Genomic DNA, 20,328 nt, shown 5'->3' on the forward strand with positions numbered 1-20,328 from the left:
CATAGGCGACTGCATTTTATGCACATATCATGTATCGTCTATCTACCTCATCTGATGAAGGCATCTACATGCAGAAACCCCAGCACTTAAAATGTGAAGCAGAGAGGCAAAGTGACAACAGTGAGAATTGGGGAAAATAATAAACTGTGGAAAGAAGATAGAGCGGGAGAAAACACTTTCCCCTGATGATTTTCATGCATAGCAAAAGTTTCCACTCAATTTCCTCTTCTTATTTTGGCACCATCCTGGAGATACTATCTCCCTGTCTCTCTCATTCTCTGCTCCAAAGTCATGATGAGGGGTGCATAAAATTAGCTGCTTGAAAGGGAGACTGTGACCAGGGGCAACACGGAGGACCTTGTTTCCAAAGAGTCTCGACACACTCCGCTCAATCCCCCACATCCCCAAGTAGCAGCAAAAGATCAGATAGAAAGGAAGAGGGCTGTTTAAAATAGCGCCCCAAAGACACTGCACTGAATTTTTCATCAGCAGCAGAAAAAAAAGGGAAAATAAAAAATGCGGAGCGTGAAATGATTAACTGAGCGTTGATATTTTCTGCCTCCCATCTCTGTCTTACAGTCCTCTACCACCAAAATTAAAACAAGATGAACTGTAACAAAGTGCACTACTACTCAAGATATTTTTAATTCACCTTTTTCAAGAGATGCACAGATAAGAGATTTGTGGACAATTTCTGATCCCTGGTTTCTGCAAACCTATTTTTCCCATTTTAAACCCCGCAGTGACAAGAAAAAGAAACAAAACGTTGGGTCTTCTTCCCACTTCACTGTTGCAAACTCAGTGACATTCTTGCCATGTTTAGCAACATTTCAGAAAAAAAATAATTAAAAATTGTTGGCCAAACTTGTGAATCGGCAAATCACGTTTTCTAAATATTGGTAAACTGCAATTGGTGCACCCCTGTAACAAACAATGATAAATGTCAGTAATAATAAGTACCCAATTAAATAATATTTGAGCATTTTATGACTTTTCATCTCAATAATTCATTCTAAAACAACCACCCACAAAGATCAACGAATTCACAATGATTTTACTGCAGATGTACAACATTGTGTAAGAGTGCATAATGGAAGTAGTTTGGGACAAAATAGCAATGTGCATGGGTATGTAAATTGGTAAAAAGCCAAACTGACCCACAGCCAAGACAATCAATATGTGAACAGCAAGAGATTCACCTAAAATAACAAGAGCTTGTTTTGTTTTCTTCATTTTCTTCCCTTTACTCTGACTGATTGCTTGCTACAGCACATGGCTAACATTAAATGGCTCCAGCTTCAGGGAAAAATCTTGGCAGAAGAAGGAATGTATGTAAAAAAAATAACAATAATAAAATAAATCCTTCTTGTGGTTTCTGCAAATCTTCATGTCATAAAATAATAATGTGGTGCCACAGTTTTTCTAAAACTCTGTCAAGGACGCACAAAGACTCTTTAAAAGAATCTTCAGTTTTGGAAAAGTTTTCAAACATCTCTTTTCTTTTCTTCTCTTTTCTAACCAAAAGCATCATATGCACATGGATGACAGGTGCAAACGCAGCAGAACAAGTCTGCTTTGTGAAATATGCACGTTAACACCGAGTCATTTTAGACATGCGTGTTCTTTATTGTGGTCAAAAGTAAGCAGTTGTTAGAAACCACAGAGGTGAACCTGTCATTTCACACACTTCAGGCCCTGCAAATAGGCAAGTCAGAGCCTTAAATGCTTCATCTAGCCTCTAGTCTCCCAGTCCAATTACAAGTCATCCCACCGAGCTTTCTCCTTCCATGCTCTCACGGGCTGTCAGGTTCTGATATGGAGGGCGTTGCAGTGTTGAAGGTCGGTCAGTCAGCACACTTAACCTCATTTCCCAACCCTGCGCTCTGCCTATTTCAGAATCCTTTTGATTGGTGTCCATTTGAAAAGCGGGCTTTGGACTTGGCTGCAGGGGCACAGTGAGTTAGACAGATCAGAAAGGCACAATCCGAGTAAAAAGAAAAAAAGTTTTCTGAAGAACGAATCCTGACTGCAGTTAGTAATAATGGTTTTCAATTAAGCAGAGGAAAGAGACCAAATTGATGGGAGCTTGTAGATGAAAACCAGTCATGCGATATTCATGTACACAAAATTATGAAAGCTTATATTAGCATGAATATTAACATGGGGTCAATTCTGCGTCATCTGAAGGAGACGGCTACCCATGCGGTCAGAAATAAAAGACGAGGAAAGGGATCAAGCCAGAACGAAATCAATGGGAGGTCAGTAGGAAACAGAAGGGACCTTGAAGAAAATCTAAAGGAGGTACAACTCCTCAGAAAGAGATTAAGGATCATCTGCATTTTGCCTTTTCATCTGCTTTTACCATAATCATCCCTCTGTAAAGGCAGACAGCGGCCCCCACTCAAAACGACACCAATCTGAATGAGTGATCTTGACAAATTGGGCTGCCAGAAGAAGGGAGGGTGTGTTTCTTTTGGCTGAGGGGAGGGCTGCAGACAGACAGCGGGGAGTCTGCGGCAGGACAGAGATATAACTGTAATTGGCTGATGCACTTTCCTGGTTTTGATCTTTGAGCATGGAAAGAAGTGACTGGAGGGAAATCACTTATACTGCCAAACCAGAATATCAAATCATCATCATAATATTTAAACATATCATCTTGGAAAGCAAAAGAATCCAATGTTGCTCTGGTCAAGGCACCATAACAACTCAATTGCCAGCAACAGCCTTCAGTCTAGATGCTCTTTCTATGTTAAAAATAATCAAGCTTTCAGTATCAGTGAGGTATTTAAAACAAAGTCAAAGGAAGCACAGAGATGCAAGTCATGACTATATTTGTGGGGGAAAAAACTACTTTATACACCCTATCAAGACAATTCATTCAGGATGCCTGAGAGTGACAGAAAGTCATTTTTCAAGCAGATAACAGGAAAGCAAAGAGAACGCAGAGTTGCTCTCTTTTTACCCTTTTGGGCTTTCAAACTCTGTCTTTTCGTGCATCACGCTGGATTTGGAAATGATCAAATTCTTGTGGAAATTTCATAGATAGGGTAACGATCTACTTATTGGTAGTCAAGTTAGCCATACTTATCAGGGATATTCAACTTGTTGGATTGTCTCTGTCTGTTATTGTGGAGTGTGTGGCGTCCCCAAACAAGAACGTGTAGCAAATCAGAAAGTGAAGTGATGGAAACATGGAGGGGAATTGTCAACACAAAAGACAAAAAATAGCCAAGGTGCACCACAAAGTATTTTCTACAGAAGTTATAAATATTTTTCTATGTTTTTTTTCTATTAAACTCAGAAGCAATGGTGATAGTCCACAAATTATTGCCATTGCTTCGTTCCAGATGGCACATTTGTTTACTACGCACTTTTGGACTTGAGAGTTTTTTTGTTTGACATTTCCAGCCTGACATCTGAATGTTAGTGAGTGAAATCAGTTTGAATATGATGTGTTTCTCCTGCCATGTGAATCGACACCACCAATCTTCTTCATTCAACAACCTTGAATCAAGAAGATTCAAAGTTGTTCAGTATCATTGAGGTCATTTTACAGGAAACTATTTTCTCCATCATGTAAAGACATGTCTGTGGTTCATTAAGAGTGTGAGAGAGAGCGCAAGACTTAAAGCAGCTAACAGGAAGACTGACAATGTTACCATGTATTTGCTCTGTTTTATCCTTTTGAGCTTGCACTCTCTGCCATGGCCCATCTCCCATCATGTACTAGATTTGGAAACGACAGCAGCCTTTTGGAAAACAGAGCTAAGGTAAGAATCTAAATTTTTCTTGTAAATACACCCAGACAGTTGTTCAAATAATGCAAGCAGTGCTTACCCCCCCTCCCTAATTGGTAATATCAGACATAGAAGACAATTTAAAGTCGCTGTAAAATCTTGGCATTACAGTGACTGCTGTCTAGTGCTCAGACAGCAGGAAAGACAAGGACATAACTGTAAATGGCTGATAAGGGCTAAATTTTCTAATCTGTGACAGTAGAAAGTGGGAACTGGGGAGAAAACACCCAGACTGCCAAAGTGGCATATCCACTCATGTTTAAAATGTTACGTGTATGCGTCAGAACAATATGGAAAATTCATCAGTAATCCTTAGTAGGTCACAACAGAATTAAAAGACTTCAAAGCTGGATTAGAGTGAGTGGCCATACCAATTCCACACAGGCTAACTTATTACCGAGTATTAACACTGTATGTCAAACAAGGAGCTAATCATGGCTTTAGTTTGAAAATATCATTTGACCTTTTGAGGAGGTCTCAGAATTAATTTTATGCTCCACAGATATCTAATTTTATGCTTTTACGGGCTTACACCAGTGCAGGATAATGGAAATGTCCTGATATTTTTTCTTCACTTGGGAAACTGTTGAGCCTGCTGTGCTGCCGAGTGTTCAGTGTTAAATTCTTGTTTCTGCTTAATTTCATGGCCCTGTGTAGAAGATGCTGGTGTACACGAACCGACGGGCTGACAGTGAAATGCGGTACGGAATGAGAAACCTTTCTGCTTTGTTTCAGCAAACCAGGAACGCTAATGAATTCCCACTTCAACCAGCGTGCTTGGCTAGCACCTTCTCCCCGCTCCACCACTCACTTTTTACCTGCCGCAACTTTCGCAAATGAAAAGTGAGAAATGGGCCAATTTACAGCTAAGGGCTGTTTCTTCCTAAGAGACAGAGACGTAGAGATGGAGAACAGAGGATGTGCAAAGGCAGATGAGGGTTTGAATTTCAGCAGAGAGAAAAGAAGGGGGGGAAAAAAGATGACGGGGGAAGCGTGATGTTGGCGCCAATATGAGTGTCATCTCTGAAGATGGAAAGAAGTGCTTGAATTGCATTTTTGGCCTTTCACTTCTCTTATACAAAGAGACTGCATCGAGGAGCAGCTCTTGATCTTTCCAATCAGCCTGCACGACAAGAGCTGCTCAGATATTCAACAAGCAGAAACAAAAGGGCACGTCAGCATGAAGAAGTTTGCTTCATTCCGGGAAGTTTGGAACAAAGATAGAAGGGATTTGGAAAGAAGCCAGAAGACTAAGGCCAGTGGAAAGCCGGGCGACAGTAAAAAGTAACAGAGGGTTACCATCTGTTCATAATTACGATTCAAGTCCTTTCTCTAACTAAAATGGTCTGGAGTTTGTGGTTTCTTAGGGTAATAACATGGCTCAGTTACAAGATGTAGCAACAGTTGACTTGTCTGTCCAGGATAATTAAAGCATAGAGTAAAGGTTATTTACACATGCACACTGAGTAAGACTGCTGTGTGTAGTCATATGATTTTTAGCTCAATTGGTCTAATCTGTGTACAACCAGATACAAATTAAAAATACAATCTTTTTCCGATTGGTAAGGACACCGTACAGTATATAATATGCAACTGACATTACATTGCACTAACACTAATCTTCAGTGCGGAAGTCGTTACTGGTGGAAGCTTTTTTCAGCATCAGAGAAATGATTAAAATGACGTCAGAGTAGCACAGAACCATGCGAAGCTTGGTGAAAGGTACCTGTTCATTTTGTAACAATGCGACTTTAAGAAATAAGGTGAGAAGCTCGGTCATACAGGAGGGACTCAGAGTAGAGCCACTGCTTCTCCACATCGACCAGAGCCAGTAGAAGTGACTCGGACATCTGGCTAGAACGTCACCACAACAGGGATACACACAATTTTATTTTTTACAATTTTTTGGCACCAGTGACCTTTCGTGAACTGTGATTTGACAGGAAAGAGGGTGTACAGAGAAGGGGAAGACATGCAACGATTGTCCTGAGACCAGGAGTCAAACTCAGGAAAACTGCTTCAGCAAATACAGCCTCTGCACATGGTGTGTCCACTCTCCCAACTGAGCAACCCAACACTCAGTTGGTAGTTAACACTGTTTGTGCCCCCGGGAATTTTATTTGTATACCATTGTAAGTCAACTCAAGACAATAAGGTGTATAAAATGTGAACTCTGCGATCGTTTCGTCTTTCTTTATATGTAAAACCTGTTTCACAGCTACTCATCTCTCACATACATGACACTGTCTCTGCTCCTATTATAAATAATTAATGAACGTTCACAGTAAGAAGGCAGGATAAAAATAAAGGAAGTTGGAATTAGCCAAAATTAGTAAAGACGCAAGTTTTTCTAAATCCGGTTATGGAAACCGGCCATAATCAAACTCTGATTGTTGCATGCAAGCACCAAAACACCTACAGAAGGAAATCATATGAAACACTATTTTCAGCACATTTAACAAACACTTGAGAAATTTTAGGGCAGCAGATGAAATAAGCCACAAAACACAGATAAAACTCCTCGACTGCCCCTAATGTTCCATCTGTTAACTCTGGCACAGCTTTGTGACGATGATGGGACCAGGAGGAGGAGGAAGGTGTGCATGAACGCCTCATGGGAACAGTTACATTTCATTTAATAGGAACTGGAAAACCACCATCTGTAATTAGATTACACAAAGATAGATGGAACAAAAAAAAATCTTTGGTTAATTATCTCAAGCCATATTCTAATCAGCTTTCAAGACAGCCTGTCATCTCAAGAAGCTCCGATTAAAATCCGATCGCAAATCCCCCAGGATTCACAACCACACAAGCCGAGAAAAGAAACAGACCCTCCAACAGGACCGCTTGACCCTAATTTCCTAAACAGGGCACTCCTTAGAGATGCTGTCTGATTGCAACAACTTGGCATGTGAATGGCAGGAGGAGGTGTGGAAAAATATCCTGTGCGAGGTTGTTTTGAGAAAGTCTGGGAGGAACGGGTCCAGCACTGGTGCGACAATTTCCGTCACTGCAGGAAACGGGGACAGGGAACCGACTGGAGCTCTTTTTATGGGAACTGGGACAAGTGGCTGTGATAGCAGTCAAAGAGGTGTCGCAGAAGGAGAATAGTCTGCCACATTCACGGCTCTATTATCTGTCAAGCCGCCAGTCCATCTGTCTGTTTGCCACACATGGCTCAGAAGATTAACAAACTACATTTTCAATGGAAAATTTTTGTTGTGTGTGCAGAGCACAGAAGCAGTGCCCCCAAAATGGTGTAGACAATTTCTGCTATTGTTCAACTTTTTTTTTCTTGTGGAATAACAAGAGCATCATCAAACACTGTATAGATTTGTCTGGAAGTCTGATAAAAAATACATGACAAATGCAAACTCAGTTTTATTTTCCTCAACAAAACAGTGGGAAAAAAGGGTCGTCATCGATGCATCTGCTATTTGCTATTTTTGCTTTATAAAGGGATGAATATGGATTGGGTCAGACCACAGTGGTAGACGTGTGAAGATTTATTACTAAGAAACACATTTATCAATAGGATAGATTCAGGACTGTAACGTTTGGACTCAGAACAAAGATGTGTAGTTGTTTATGTTTTGAGGATTTCAATGAAGTAATCATTATATTTACTTAAAATTGTTTAATATGTTTAAAACGTCTTGACATTTTCCATGTAAAATTTCTGGGAGAGAATGCTCATGTTCACAACAAAATCACTTTTCTGAACTGAGCAGGCTTTAAATATGGATTCCCAAAACACCTGTAAGGTTTTTAAGGACAAAAAGTGCCTAAAATATAAGGTTTTTTGTCCTACGAGGTTTTTTTGTCAATGCATTTAGAAAAGAAAGAACAGATGGGAAATAGGTAGGAGACAAGGAAGGAATTAAGGACAAAAACAAGACAGAAAAAATGGTAAACAAGAATAACAGGACAGAAGAGGAATAGAGGCACTTAGGAAAAAAGGCACTAAGAAGAAAGGAAGGAAAGAACCTAGGCCATAGAAGAAGGAGGATAAGATATAAGGCATTAAAGAAACAGAAAGTAAGAAGAAAGGACATGACGTAGGTAAAGTGGGAAGGCAGTGAGCTCACAAGAAAGAAGTGAAAGAAGAAGAGATGGCAGAGAAGACAGAGACAAGGGAGCAAACCAGGAAAGAATAATAGGAAAAAGGAAAGTTGGACAGGAATAGAACGATGTAATAAGTTGGAAACACAAAGGACAGAAAGAAGTACTTGTACAAGTTAGGAAGGGATGACATGAGGGAGCACAGAATGATGACAGAAGAAAAAGAATTTGAAGAACAAAAGACGGAGACAAAAGGAAGGAGGGCAAAAGAAAGGAAGGACAAAAGGAGAGAAAAAGATAGGAAGGAAAGGACAACAGAAGTAGGGATATAATGAAGGATCTAAGGACACAACATTTAGACAATGGAAGTTGGAATAAAGTCTAAAAATATAAATATTTTTCCATATTCTTATTTTCACCTTCCCGGAAAAAAATGTCCATATTATCCAAATGAGCTTAATTTATAAAAGGCTATGGATTAAAACATCTTATTGTACTTTATGAGAAACATTTTTTTTTGAGTTGGTGATATTCAGAGTTCTTTAACTATTACATTAATGTCTGGAATAGACTGGTAATCATGCGGCTGGGAGTTATGTCTGCAGTCATACTGCACATCTCTATTAACCTATATGACTGTAGGAACATGTTTATATCGCTTTGAAAAGTCAGTGTGACTAGAAAATAACTTGATTCAGTTCATTTCATTTTTTTCAGATATCTGGTAAGATCCCAATCATGGCTTCATTCCTATGTAGAATTAAATATGGCTATTTTGAAAACCTTAGCAGTGTTTGTATGGAAGCTAGACTTTTGTTGCCTTTATATATATATATATATATATATATATATATATATATATATATATATATATATATATATATTTTTTTTTTTTTTTTATTTTATTTTTTTTTTTTTATTTATTATTATTTAAATATGAAACAAAAACAGCAATTGGAATTCAACTCCAGTGCCTAAAGACCCACTTCAAAAGATTAAATGGCAGAAGAAAAAAAACTCCAGCATTGTGAAGAGGCTGGAAGTCAACAAGACTTTAGCAGCTTTAAATTGTTCCTTCAGGACTGCGAACACACCGACACACAGAGGCATGCTTTAATTTTGAATACCTGCTTGCTCAACCACAGAGTACAACCAGCACAACAGCTTTTCTTTTTCCATCAAACAACATCGGGCTGCCGTTTCCCCGAGAGTTGCACGCAGCCAACCCTTCTCCCAAGAGTGTGCCCATGTGCCATCACAGCAGCCAGCACCTGCTCCGCCTGGGGCCCAGCTCTGTTAGCTCGGAGCAGCAACACAATCCATGCATGGAGTAATGAGGGAACTGGGTGGCAGAAGCTGAGGAAGTAGATCTGACGCCGTTAAGTGTCAACAGCTTAGCTCGAACCAGCACCGGTTATGCTGCAGAGCACTTGAGGAGGTCATATGAATTTCATGATCACCATTGAGCTTGTGTGCTTTGCAATGCTATAAATATTACGCCGTCCCAGTTGTCTGAAAGAAAATGAAACCCAATACTTCAAGGTAGGAAGTTGTTGTGGAAGTTCAGCTGCACTGCTTAAAGGATTGGATGAAGGCATGTATGTTCAGGCTGAGACAGCTGGTCAGAGCCTGATAGACACTCACAGTCATGTTCATGGAGAGAACCAGGCGTGGAGAATCTCACATGTCCACATGCCAGCCAGCATAGCTGTGTTACAATGATGTCTCCGGGGCACTGCTGGAAAACCTGTGCAGCTCAGCAGCTACAAACCAGAAACATTTTGTCTGCATAAAATACAACATGTCCAAGTTTCAGTTTGCTGGTTCAGTACTCTCGGATCTGAACTGAACCAGAACTTGATCCCATTCTTGATAGGACAACTACATTCTATTATTATAGAGGAAACATGGCTGTTTGGTGCTTGGCAAACACTACTATAATAGTTGGAGCCTTTTCAGCAACTCAATAAGATAACATAGTTCAGAGAAAGACAAAGAAGATAAAGCTAAAGTCTATTGCTCACTACAAAAAAGGCGAGGATAATTTCACAACATTGCTGCAGACAACGGCAACATTCTGCCAAATTGTTCTAAGGAGTGATTATGTGCCGCCATTTCTTTATACTTGTCTTAGAAGCTGAAACAATATCATATATTGATTTTGTTTTTACATTTTGTTACATTGGGGACCTACATTTCCGTATTTGGTACATTTTCAGCTGGTGCAGTTCACTTTCAAACTGCATTGTGTCAAACGAACCAAACTCTTTCATCAAACTGTTCACCTTCACATCTTCACTTCAACTGAATCAAGACCTTGGTTTTAAGGCGGAGCCGAGTTCACTTCTTTATTCTGCATCAGATTTTGATTGCACATCAAACGAACTAGACTTCCTAGACAAACTAAAGTTCGATTAAAGAGAACTACTCAGGGCTGGTGTGAATGGACCCTCAGAGATAACACAAGGGCCACTTCTGATTACTAATACACGTTTAGGTGAACTTTGTCAATGATGGGATATACTTATTTAAATAATCTTATTAAAATATTAATGATTCTTGTATTTAAGATGGAAGAAAATGTCAATTTTCCACTGTATTTTATGCTGATGCTCATACATTTTAATGTAAGCATCATCCGTCACAGTGGCTAGTAGAAAACTTCAATTAAAGGCTTTGTGTTGTACTTGTCTGGATGGCTCTTGTAACATTCTTCAACCTCTAACTGCAAAGAGAGGATGGAGCATTAAAATTTTCCAGAGCCAACTGGAGAACTCTCTACATGCTCTAATGTGACCTCTGACCCCACTCACAGGAATATAGATCAAGATAAGAGCGGTGGAGGAGGGAAGAGGGCCGGGTGATGGACAGAAGAGGAAGTGTTTCACTATCACTGACTGCTTCCATCAATTATGTTCAACCTGACACTACAATAGAAATGACTTCATGGGATAAAACAGCAATTCAAGAAAAAAAAGGGACAATTTTAAACATATTAGGGGATGCATTTTTAAGGACAATGAGCCAAAACGTACTCTGCAGCAGGGAACATGGTTGGTTTGAACTGAGGGGCCACAGTAATGCTGATCTCTGTTATTCTACAGAACAAATATTGGTTAAATATATAAAATCTATGAGGCATGCAATCTGTGAATGAGAGATGTGGGGGGTGGACCACAGCGGTTTGTGGTGCAGTTCTCATTATTGAATCCATCTAAGTGTGCCTGTCAGTCACCACTTGTCTGTCTGACTTGTTAAATATGATGAAATCATGAATCTCCCCCAGGATACAAGCCCGCTGTGGATAAGAAAACACTCCTGGTGGGCACAGCTCGGCAGCTATAAACATATGGATACCATAAACATCACAGAATATGCCTGACATAAATTCACCCCATCTCACAAGTCCATAGTTGTACTCTGGGATGCTTCTAATTCCTTTCTGCTGGATTTTACAGCAAGCAGTTTTCGACTCACATCATGTCCAGTGTGGCAAAAAAAAAAAAAAAAAAAAAAACTGAAGCGAAACAGAGCCAGCTGGGCCACAGCGAAATTGAGAATGACTAAAACAATCTGTTCCATGTTCCAGGGACCTCAGCATTTGCTACTGAGCATCTCTGTAGGCAGAGCCATGCAAACACAAATACTGGATACTGGAGGATACTATATCGATACTAAATTGATACTATACCGATTTCAATCATATTCTTGAATAATACTTATTGTAGATTTGATGAAACCAGCAACTGAGTAAACAGCAAACATAACCCCCAATAATACTTTCAGTGCTGGGGATTAACAAATATCATGTAGAGCAGAAGTCTTGACATCAAAACCTCAAGCGCTGATGTTCTGCAGACTCGGGTCTGCTTCAACACACCCAAGTCACATAATGAGGTCGTTACCACGACTCTGGCGAACCTGACTGCATACTCAGGAATAGCTCATTTGATTCAGGTGTGTTGGAACAGGGACACATCTAAACACTGCAGGACATCGGCCCTTGAGGTCTGGATTTGAGGACCTCTGATGTCGAGTTTCTGTTATCACAAAAAAAAATTTATTCTTACAATGATTTAATGAAAATTCACTATAGCAATAAACGTACAACGATTGGTCATCCCAATTAGATGGTCAGGCAATCCTTTTATATGAAAAGTACACTAACCTGATCCTGTCGCATCAAGAGTTTGTATTCCAAACTCTTGATCCCAACACACACAGCCTATGCAGAAAGGAGTGGAAAGTGACACTGTACTTCTAAGACATGACATGACTTGGTTTTCATTGCTCCATATTTAAAACTTGTTAATGTGTTTTTCTATATATTTATCGCAAGACAGCAAAAAAGAGCAACATCATCTTAATGTAAGAAGATGCCACACTTAATGTAGCCATGCGTTAATGTTTGTTCAATAATCATAAATAATTTCCTCCAGGACAAGACGCTGACCACTTGGGTGTCCCATCTGAGAATCAATCCATGGAAAGGAACAGTCAGTCCTGGCAACAGCTATCTATGGACACACTTCTGGAAAATTGATCCTTCAAAGAAGGGCTTTTGAATCCCATCTCTGACAAAAGAATAGATAGCATTAGTGGGATTTGGAAGCGTCAGAATAAGGCGGGGGGGTATTAGTGGTGCTCTTCACGACTCCACCCAGGCTGGATCAGAGTCCGTCTTCAGAGCACACTAGAAATGAGCGTCTGTCACAAAACGCTCTGGCCTTGGCTGGGGAAACAGCTGCTGGGCCAGAACTGATACAACGTCTGGGCCACTGGAAACAGTCCAGTGTGGAGTTACACAGGAATGTAGGAACTGCGGTTTTGGCAGCTGTACGCTGATAAATGTTGTGAAACAAGGAAAAGTATGCATGTTTTTCAGACCATGTGCTGAAGAGATGTGGCTTTATTGCCGCTGGCAATCCTCATTCCAAACATACTATATCCATCTTCAGTCTGAAACACTGCTTCTCCTGGCTGTATGGAAGACTGAGTACATAATACAGAAGCTTAACCAGAAAAAAGAACAGTGCTTAAATCTTAAAGACGACTTTTCCACCTCGTGGAACAAGGAAATGTGTTCCAATTCATGTGGTCCGTCAAGTCAAGTTTGCTATACTCAATCCAGAAACACCTAAGGGCCGGCCCCTCCCAAGCCTCAGGAGAAGCTGACCATACCTCTGGAACAGTGACCTCAATAAACTCCAGCTCGGGTTCATTTGCTGAAAGAAAAGCACTCAGAGGAAAAGGAAATAAGTAGCAAATAAAAAATCTGAGCATATAGGCCTGGTGGAAAACATTACAAAGAAACAACTATGCGCATAAATCAATTTTTGTATTTATCTTCTTTCCAAAAATCCATTTCAACATGTACAGTGCCAGCACCAAAAATAAGGATAAATGAGCACAGAATGGCCTCGTCACTACAGTCTCTCCTGCTGTATTTTGGCAGCAGGCTCCCAAGTTTTTTGGTGGGCATATGACTGAATGTGAATTCTGCAGGCTACTACATTACAGAGAGAGAGGGAAGCCTGGCTTTACAGGAAGCTCTTCTTTTTGTCCTACATCCTTGTCCAGCTTTCCCAAAGGGAGCCAATGGTGTGGGATTAACAGTACAGCACATAATTTTTTTGCTGAATTGCTGAGTTAATGTTCCCCATGCGACAAACCCCACCCTACCTCACTGCCCTCTTTACCTGACCCAATCCTCCACCCTCCCACCACCCTACCTTTGCATGCCCAGAGAAAGTGGCCCAGGGGGCCGGCTATGCATCCACATCCCGTTCCACTTGGCACGCTGGGCCGTAAATACTGTGCAGCATCAGGAACAGCAGGTGCTATCACTCCCCATCATTAATTATCCCGGCTGCATTCCTCTAGGGTCTCTCACTCCTGAAATCCAAATCTCTATCACCTGCACCATCTTATTCCCTGAGCCTCAAACACTTCTCCATTTTCCCTTACTAGAAGTCCAACCATCTCAAATTCTATCCGTCTCTCCAGCTTTACAGAAATTCCATTTCTTCTCTGCAATATCCAACTAACTAACTCCCCATTTCCTGCAATCCTACAATCTAGCCCCCATTAATTTGTTACCCGACACATCTCACTCTTTGGACAGAACTCTCTAGCTTCCCATTGGTTTGTCCTCCCTCCCTCAGGGGACAGCTTTGCCAGCATTCTCCTTTCCTCAGATGTGTTTCCTCCAGCAACGCACTTCACAGTCAGCTCTCTCTTCCTGTTGTAAATGCATGCCAAAACCTGTTGTGCTGCTGCTAGCAATAAGACGTCACAGGGGCTGATGGAGCACCGGAGGTAGTGATAACCCCCATTCATAGTAAAAAATAAAGAAAAAAAAAATCAAAGAGAAGCAGCATTAAAAAAAAAAATATCCCTAAGGTAATATGCCAATGAACGCTCTCAGAGATATAAGTATGCAACCACTGATGGTAAAACATTCCCAGAAAGTCTGGCTAGAAAAACTCGAGTTGTCCATCCTGTTTCTCTCAGGTGAGAAGATGCTATGTCAACTGTGTGCAGCCCACAAAAACATCTGGCATGACCACAAAAAAAAGCAAACTTTCTTTTGAGTGGCTTGCATGGAACCCCAAAGTGAAGACAGAGTCTGAATTTGTAATATGAGATCGCTCCATACATAAATGGCTTTTTAGCAATTTGCCTCATCATAGCATTGAGGTAAGGATTTGAAAACACGGTAAACCTCAATCTTAAGATTTCAAACAGCAGAGAAAAAGCAGCTTGCAATGATTTCCAGTGACAAAATGAAAACACACGAAGCCAGAAATTAAACTTTAGTCAGGACAGCTTTGGGTATATAGACGAGGTATTTTCTATTGCAACTTAAGTGTATGTATTTACACTTAAGTAAATACATACTTAAGTGTCCTAATAACAAATACAATGCTTTGAAAAAGTATGCAAACCTCTTCCAATAATTTCCATTTTATGTTGTTACAACAACAAGCTTCAAAGTATTTCATTAAGATATTATCCAACAGTTCAGTACTGATCATTGAAGTGGACAAAAAAGAATGTTTAAAAAGTTTAAAACCTTAACCTAAAAAAACATTAAAATGTGTGACATGAGTTGGTATTTGATGAGACATACAAGGAGAGAGATAATCTGAGAATCAACTCAGAGGCTCAAAATTGCAGTCTTATGTTGTGGAAAACTAACACATCAATCCTGAACGTGCCATTCCTAAAGCGGAAAATGGTGGTGGTAGCATCATGCATCGGAAGGGGGGTTATTACAGCCAGAGTTACAATTCTCATGGTCTGGTGTCCTCCATGTTTTAGATGTGCCTGATTTCATTGGTTGAATTAGCTTCTAAGCATGTTATTAAGTCCTACAAAAGACTGCAAACAACTCATTCAATGTGTGTGGAGCCATGGAAACGTCTAAAACATCCAGAACACCGGTTCTTGAGGACTGACTTTGGACATCACTGGTTTGGATGAAAGCATATTTAAGTCTTAGAATGCCCTAGTCAATGCACAGACCTAAATCCAATTTGACTAAGTTTGCATTACATTTGCAAGGAAAGATGGTTAAAGGTAGATGTGAACAGCTAATGGAAAAATAATCAAAGATCTGGAAGTGGTTCAACAAGACATTGAGTTAGGAGTAGAATAGAGGAGTAGATAAAAATGCAGGGCACACTTGCAGATTTTGATTAGCAAAAAATGTTAAAAGCTATATGTCCTTTTTGTTCCCCTGAACAATTACACATTACATTTTGCTGATTCATCATAAGTTCCAGTGAAATTTATGGACATTTGTAGCTGTAATGTGACAAAATGTGAAGGAGACTTGAATGCTTTTGCAAAGCAATGCACACCTCTTAAACAGAACAGTTTAAGTGAGCTGTACATAGCTCAAAAACAGAAACACTGAGCATAATCTCTCCCTAACCTCTGTCTATGGCAATAGCACACAGCCTCTCTTCTAGTTTTACCCCCAGAAACTGCCTTTCTTGGTAATCTCAGCTGCTTAGAATTTATTGAAAAGTCGGTAAATCATACACTTTAATCCTTGTTCTACTTCCAGAACAGACAAGGCTTCTGCCAGCAGCATTAGGAGAATTGCTCTCATCTGTTTGACGTTCGACAATTGGAATTTTGACTCATTTGTGTAATCCATTATGAGGAGGTGGACTGGACACTCAGGCTGAATCAATATGATTCTCCAACACCTCCTATCGATTCAGACCAGTCTACAAGTGCAGTGTGGAGACATATTAAAAAGCTAATAAAGAAGAAGTAACAATAGAAAAAAAAAATCAAAGATCTTTTGTGAATTGTTATTTTGTGCATTTTGCTGGAGCCCAGGGCTTTAAAAGAATAGCTTATTTGGATTTTGAACACAATGGGTATTTTTCTTTTTAATTCAGTCTTGAGAAAAAATTTTCTAATCAGTGTCCATGGCTATGAACAAGATATAGCCCTGGACGCTATATCTGACATCTTAGTCACATCTGACTAAGTGACAAGGTCAGACGTACACAAAAATGCATGCAAACACGATTTGCAAGGCAAACTATTTCAAATATTGAATGTTGCCTGGCCATGTTTTTGCACTTGTGCTTATACATATAGCAGCATTGGGTTAATATGTGAATATTACACAGAAGGGCACTGCAGGTCTCATTTTCCTCAGATAAGGTCAATGTTAATGATGCAACAATAAGAAAATGATTGGAGAAAAAAGGAAATCTATCGGAGTTTCATCATAGAAAAAAATAAAACATTGCTAACCACAAATAACACAAAGGTCCATCTCACATTTGCCAAAGAAACCTTAATAACCCCAAATACTTTGGAGAAAACAATTTGTGGACTGACAAGACAAAAGTTTAACTTTTTGGAAGGAATTCATCCTGTTGCATTTGGATGCAAACCAACAAAGAGTTTCACAAAAATGAACATCACTCATTTAAATCCAGTGACGGTAGAGTGATGATCTGGAGCAACAAGGCTTCAAGATCTGGATAAATTGCAATAATTGGCTCCCTCTACCTAAAGAAAATATCCAGCCAGCAGTTTGTTGAATTAAGCTGAAGAACCTTTGAGTTAAGCAGCAAGAGAATGATCTGAAGCAAATTAGTAGATCTGACCTCTCAACGACTCAAAAAAAAAAAAGAAAAAAGGCTTTTGTAGTGGTCCAGTCAAAGTCCAGAATTAAATCTGACTGAGAAGCTGAAACATGACCTACAACAGTGACCTACAATAGTTCACTCTTGCCTGAAAACCCTTTAACTTGATTAATCTCTAACCATAGGGGCTAAGTTGGTTTGGGTTGTGTTTCTCACCTTAATAAATTAAATTCTTATTTGAAATCCTCATATGAATCTGCTTTATACTTACACTTACACCAGGTAAATTTGTTTGGCATTAAATGTGTTTGATGCGAAACATTTAAATGCAACAAATAAACAAAAACAGAAATAAAAAAATCTGTGATACATTTTCACCGTCCTGTCCCTGCCTAGACGACAGCCACCAATATGTGCATTCTGATAAGCTCTATTCAGTAAAGTTGATCAGAAATGCTCTGTGGATAAAACACTGTGTTACTTTCAAGATATTTTCAAGTTGAGCACACTGCAGCGAGGCTTTAAAAAACACCCCAGCTCCTGCAGCGAGGAAAGGCATTTAGCCCTCAAAGGGGGGTCTCATGGATGACTCTGGAAGAGCACAGCTGGAGAAATTATTAAGACATGCTCACAGTTATACTTTCTCTGTTGATAATGTGGCATGGAGAAGCTTGGTTTCTAATAGCTGACTTTTATCTCATCTCTTAGGATCAGATTATGTGCGTTAATAACGCTTGATGTTGAACATGCAATGTAAAGAGATTATTTCGGGAAACAGCTGCGTACAACACTGCTCTGTTTCTGTAATAAGTTAATAGTGGTCTGTTTTTCCTGTCCCACACTTTAAAAAAAAAAGTCAGACCATCATCATCATGCTACTGTTAAGCAGTAAAAGAGAAAAGAAAAACTGGGCCACAAAGAAAAAGTCCTGCCAGTGTTTATACTTGGTGCTTAACACAGAGCTTGGTAACAAGAGGAGTTACAATAATACATAAACGGGCTGACAAATGAACAAAAGGAGTTACTCATGCATGTATTTTTTTCCTCTCTTGTGACCAGTTTAGTACTTCCTCCCTTTTAAGCTGAGGACTATTCCTTGTCAGGCAGGTGCCCCCTAGTGGTAGAAAGGCAGAACATAAGCATTTTTGTGCTACTATTTTTTTTCCTCCCTTTACAGACCCCAGATGATTTTCAGATATTTTCCATGCTGTAATACTCTAGGGCTTTTTTAAAAAAAGAAAATCGAGAAACAGAAGACAGCAAAAACAAGAAGACTTAAAAGGGGAAAAAAGCCAAACCATAGGTAACAGTGAGGGCAATGCACGCAATAATAATAAGCTGTCTAGGAAATAAAATAAAGAGAGGGTGTCAGCTCGTTGTAAAACTTTTAGGTGTGAAAATGGTGGGACTTCTTTAGCTGATTTGCATTCGTTGCTAAAGTTATTCTTCAATTTGGACATTGGTTTCCACAGTGTAGGCTGTGTGCCAACAGTGCCACAAGCTCCCTTCCAAACGCATTAATCACTGATGGCTTGATTAGCACAGATTAGACTGGCTCTCTGGTGATAAACAGAAGTGCAGGACAGACAAAACATTTACGTACAGGTCAGAGTGTAAAGGGCGAACACATTCAATAATACAGGATCATCAATTTCAAACCACATGTTATGAGCAATTAATCTTAGGTATCACATTAGGCGAAGAGAAAAAGCATTTCACTCCTGTGGCAACACTAATTCACACTAATTAGCTTACAAAATGTTAAACTGAAACTTATTCTATAAACTGCTTTCCATATAGTGAGGAGGAGTTTAGAACAGCAGAGCTCTGGTTTCTGCTCTGATCCGTCTTTCCAACTTGTGATTAACCTGAGGAAGATTATCTACGACCAGAACTAGAAACAGCATCACTCACCTTCTTCCGGGGCTGCCATTTCATCATATTTGTAAACCAAAATGGAACAGCATTAAGATATTAGGCTGTGTGAGAACGGAATGTAGACTCAAAGAAATCCTGAGCACAAGTCATGCTGCCGCTCTACTTCCCTCGATTTTGCAGCAAATTTTTCCCAAGAAGTGGTGCATGATGGTGTGCGATCGAGTCTCAGCTTTGCGGCAGTTTTCTCTCTTTCTTCTTCTTCTTTTATTTCAGGTTGGGCAAATCACACCTCGGGTTACATCCACACTTGAGGAAATGTAAATCACAGACCCGGTTAGTGTAGACTGGTAATATTTAGGTGAAAGGTTCCTACGCGTAAATCCAAAGTGGAGCGGCGCGTTAAACCCACTCCCCTCCTCAGCCGCGCTCGGCGCCCCTAGAACCGTTCCAGACGGTGTGTAGAGAGTGATTATTCTTCAACTTTTCAAAACGAGGCTGTTCCTTCAAACTAGGCTGCACAGTCAGTCCTACGCCGCTCGCATAAAGTGGAATCTTTCTGCCCGATCCAAGGAAAACGATAGGAAGACGACACGCGTGCGTAAAATGGAAAAATATTCATCACAGTGATCAAATTCCGTTCCTCCGCCGGCTGTAGATGCACACTTTTGGAAGAAGTGGAGGAAGAACTAAAACTGAGCCCAGTGGAGACAGGCGGTAAGATTCACGGGAAGGAGATTGTACAGCCTCACACACGAGAAGAAGAAAAAAAATCCCTGGAATTTCTGTGAGGCTGTACTGGAAGGAAACCCTGGATCCTGCAACAGTAACAAATTGGAACTACAGCTATTTGGTGACTTCCTCCCCTGCGCTCCGCCAGCCTTGCAGTTTACAGACTTTGAGCAGAGGAGCCGAGCTGTGGAGATGGAAGGAAGCAGGGTCATAGCGCCGACGGCATCCCAAGTTGCCAAAAAGTGCGCCTTACGTTTACGCAATGTGCTGATGGAGCCGCCCAGGCTGGAGACTGGCTGTGAATTACAGCAGACTGACAAAAGAATGGTGTGTAGATGCGTATAATGTCATAAAACAACCTCAGGTTAAAACTTGGTTTAGTCCAGTTGGAGTTAGTTCTATGTGCTTTTAAATGAACACATCGTATGACATTAAATCCACAAGGCATTTATGGTATTGGACCGAGGTTTACAAATACTCATCATGGGAATAAATCGACTTTGATAAAACGAGAGCTGAAGTATCCTCTACTTAAAAAAAAATACTTAAAAGTGTCTTTAAGACCAAGAAGATGTTTGCTGACTTTTCCAAAAAAAACAAATATATATATATATATATATATATATATATATATATATATATATATATATATATATATATATATATATATATATATATATATAGCAAAAGGCCCATCTCATTCTGCCAATATTTTTTATTTCCATCAAGCAAAAAAG

The 20,328-nt window shown here is 39.9% G+C and overlaps 1 protein-coding gene across 3 annotated transcripts in view; it reads right to left on the reverse strand.

Annotated features, from left to right (window-relative positions):
• Positions 1–20,328, reverse strand: part of ttc28 (tetratricopeptide repeat domain 28) — a 229,141-nt gene that overhangs the window by 135,233 nt on the left and 73,580 nt on the right. Inside the window, exon 1 of one of the 3 annotated variants that reach the window (XM_023343548.1) lies at positions 18,899–20,115. The exons of the other annotated variants lie outside the window; for them this stretch is intronic. Coding sequence (XP_023199316.1) covers positions 18,899–18,925 — 27 coding nt within the window. The 5' untranslated portion in view covers positions 18,926–20,115. Of the gene's footprint in view, positions 1–18,898; positions 20,116–20,328 lie in introns of those variants that run through there. 3 annotated transcript variants of the gene reach the window in all.

The sequence above is a fragment of the Xiphophorus maculatus genome, chromosome 12, assembly GCF_002775205.1.
Source record: "Xiphophorus maculatus strain JP 163 A chromosome 12, X_maculatus-5.0-male, whole genome shotgun sequence".
In the NCBI taxonomy this organism is placed as follows: domain Eukaryota; kingdom Metazoa; phylum Chordata; class Actinopteri; order Cyprinodontiformes; family Poeciliidae; genus Xiphophorus; species Xiphophorus maculatus.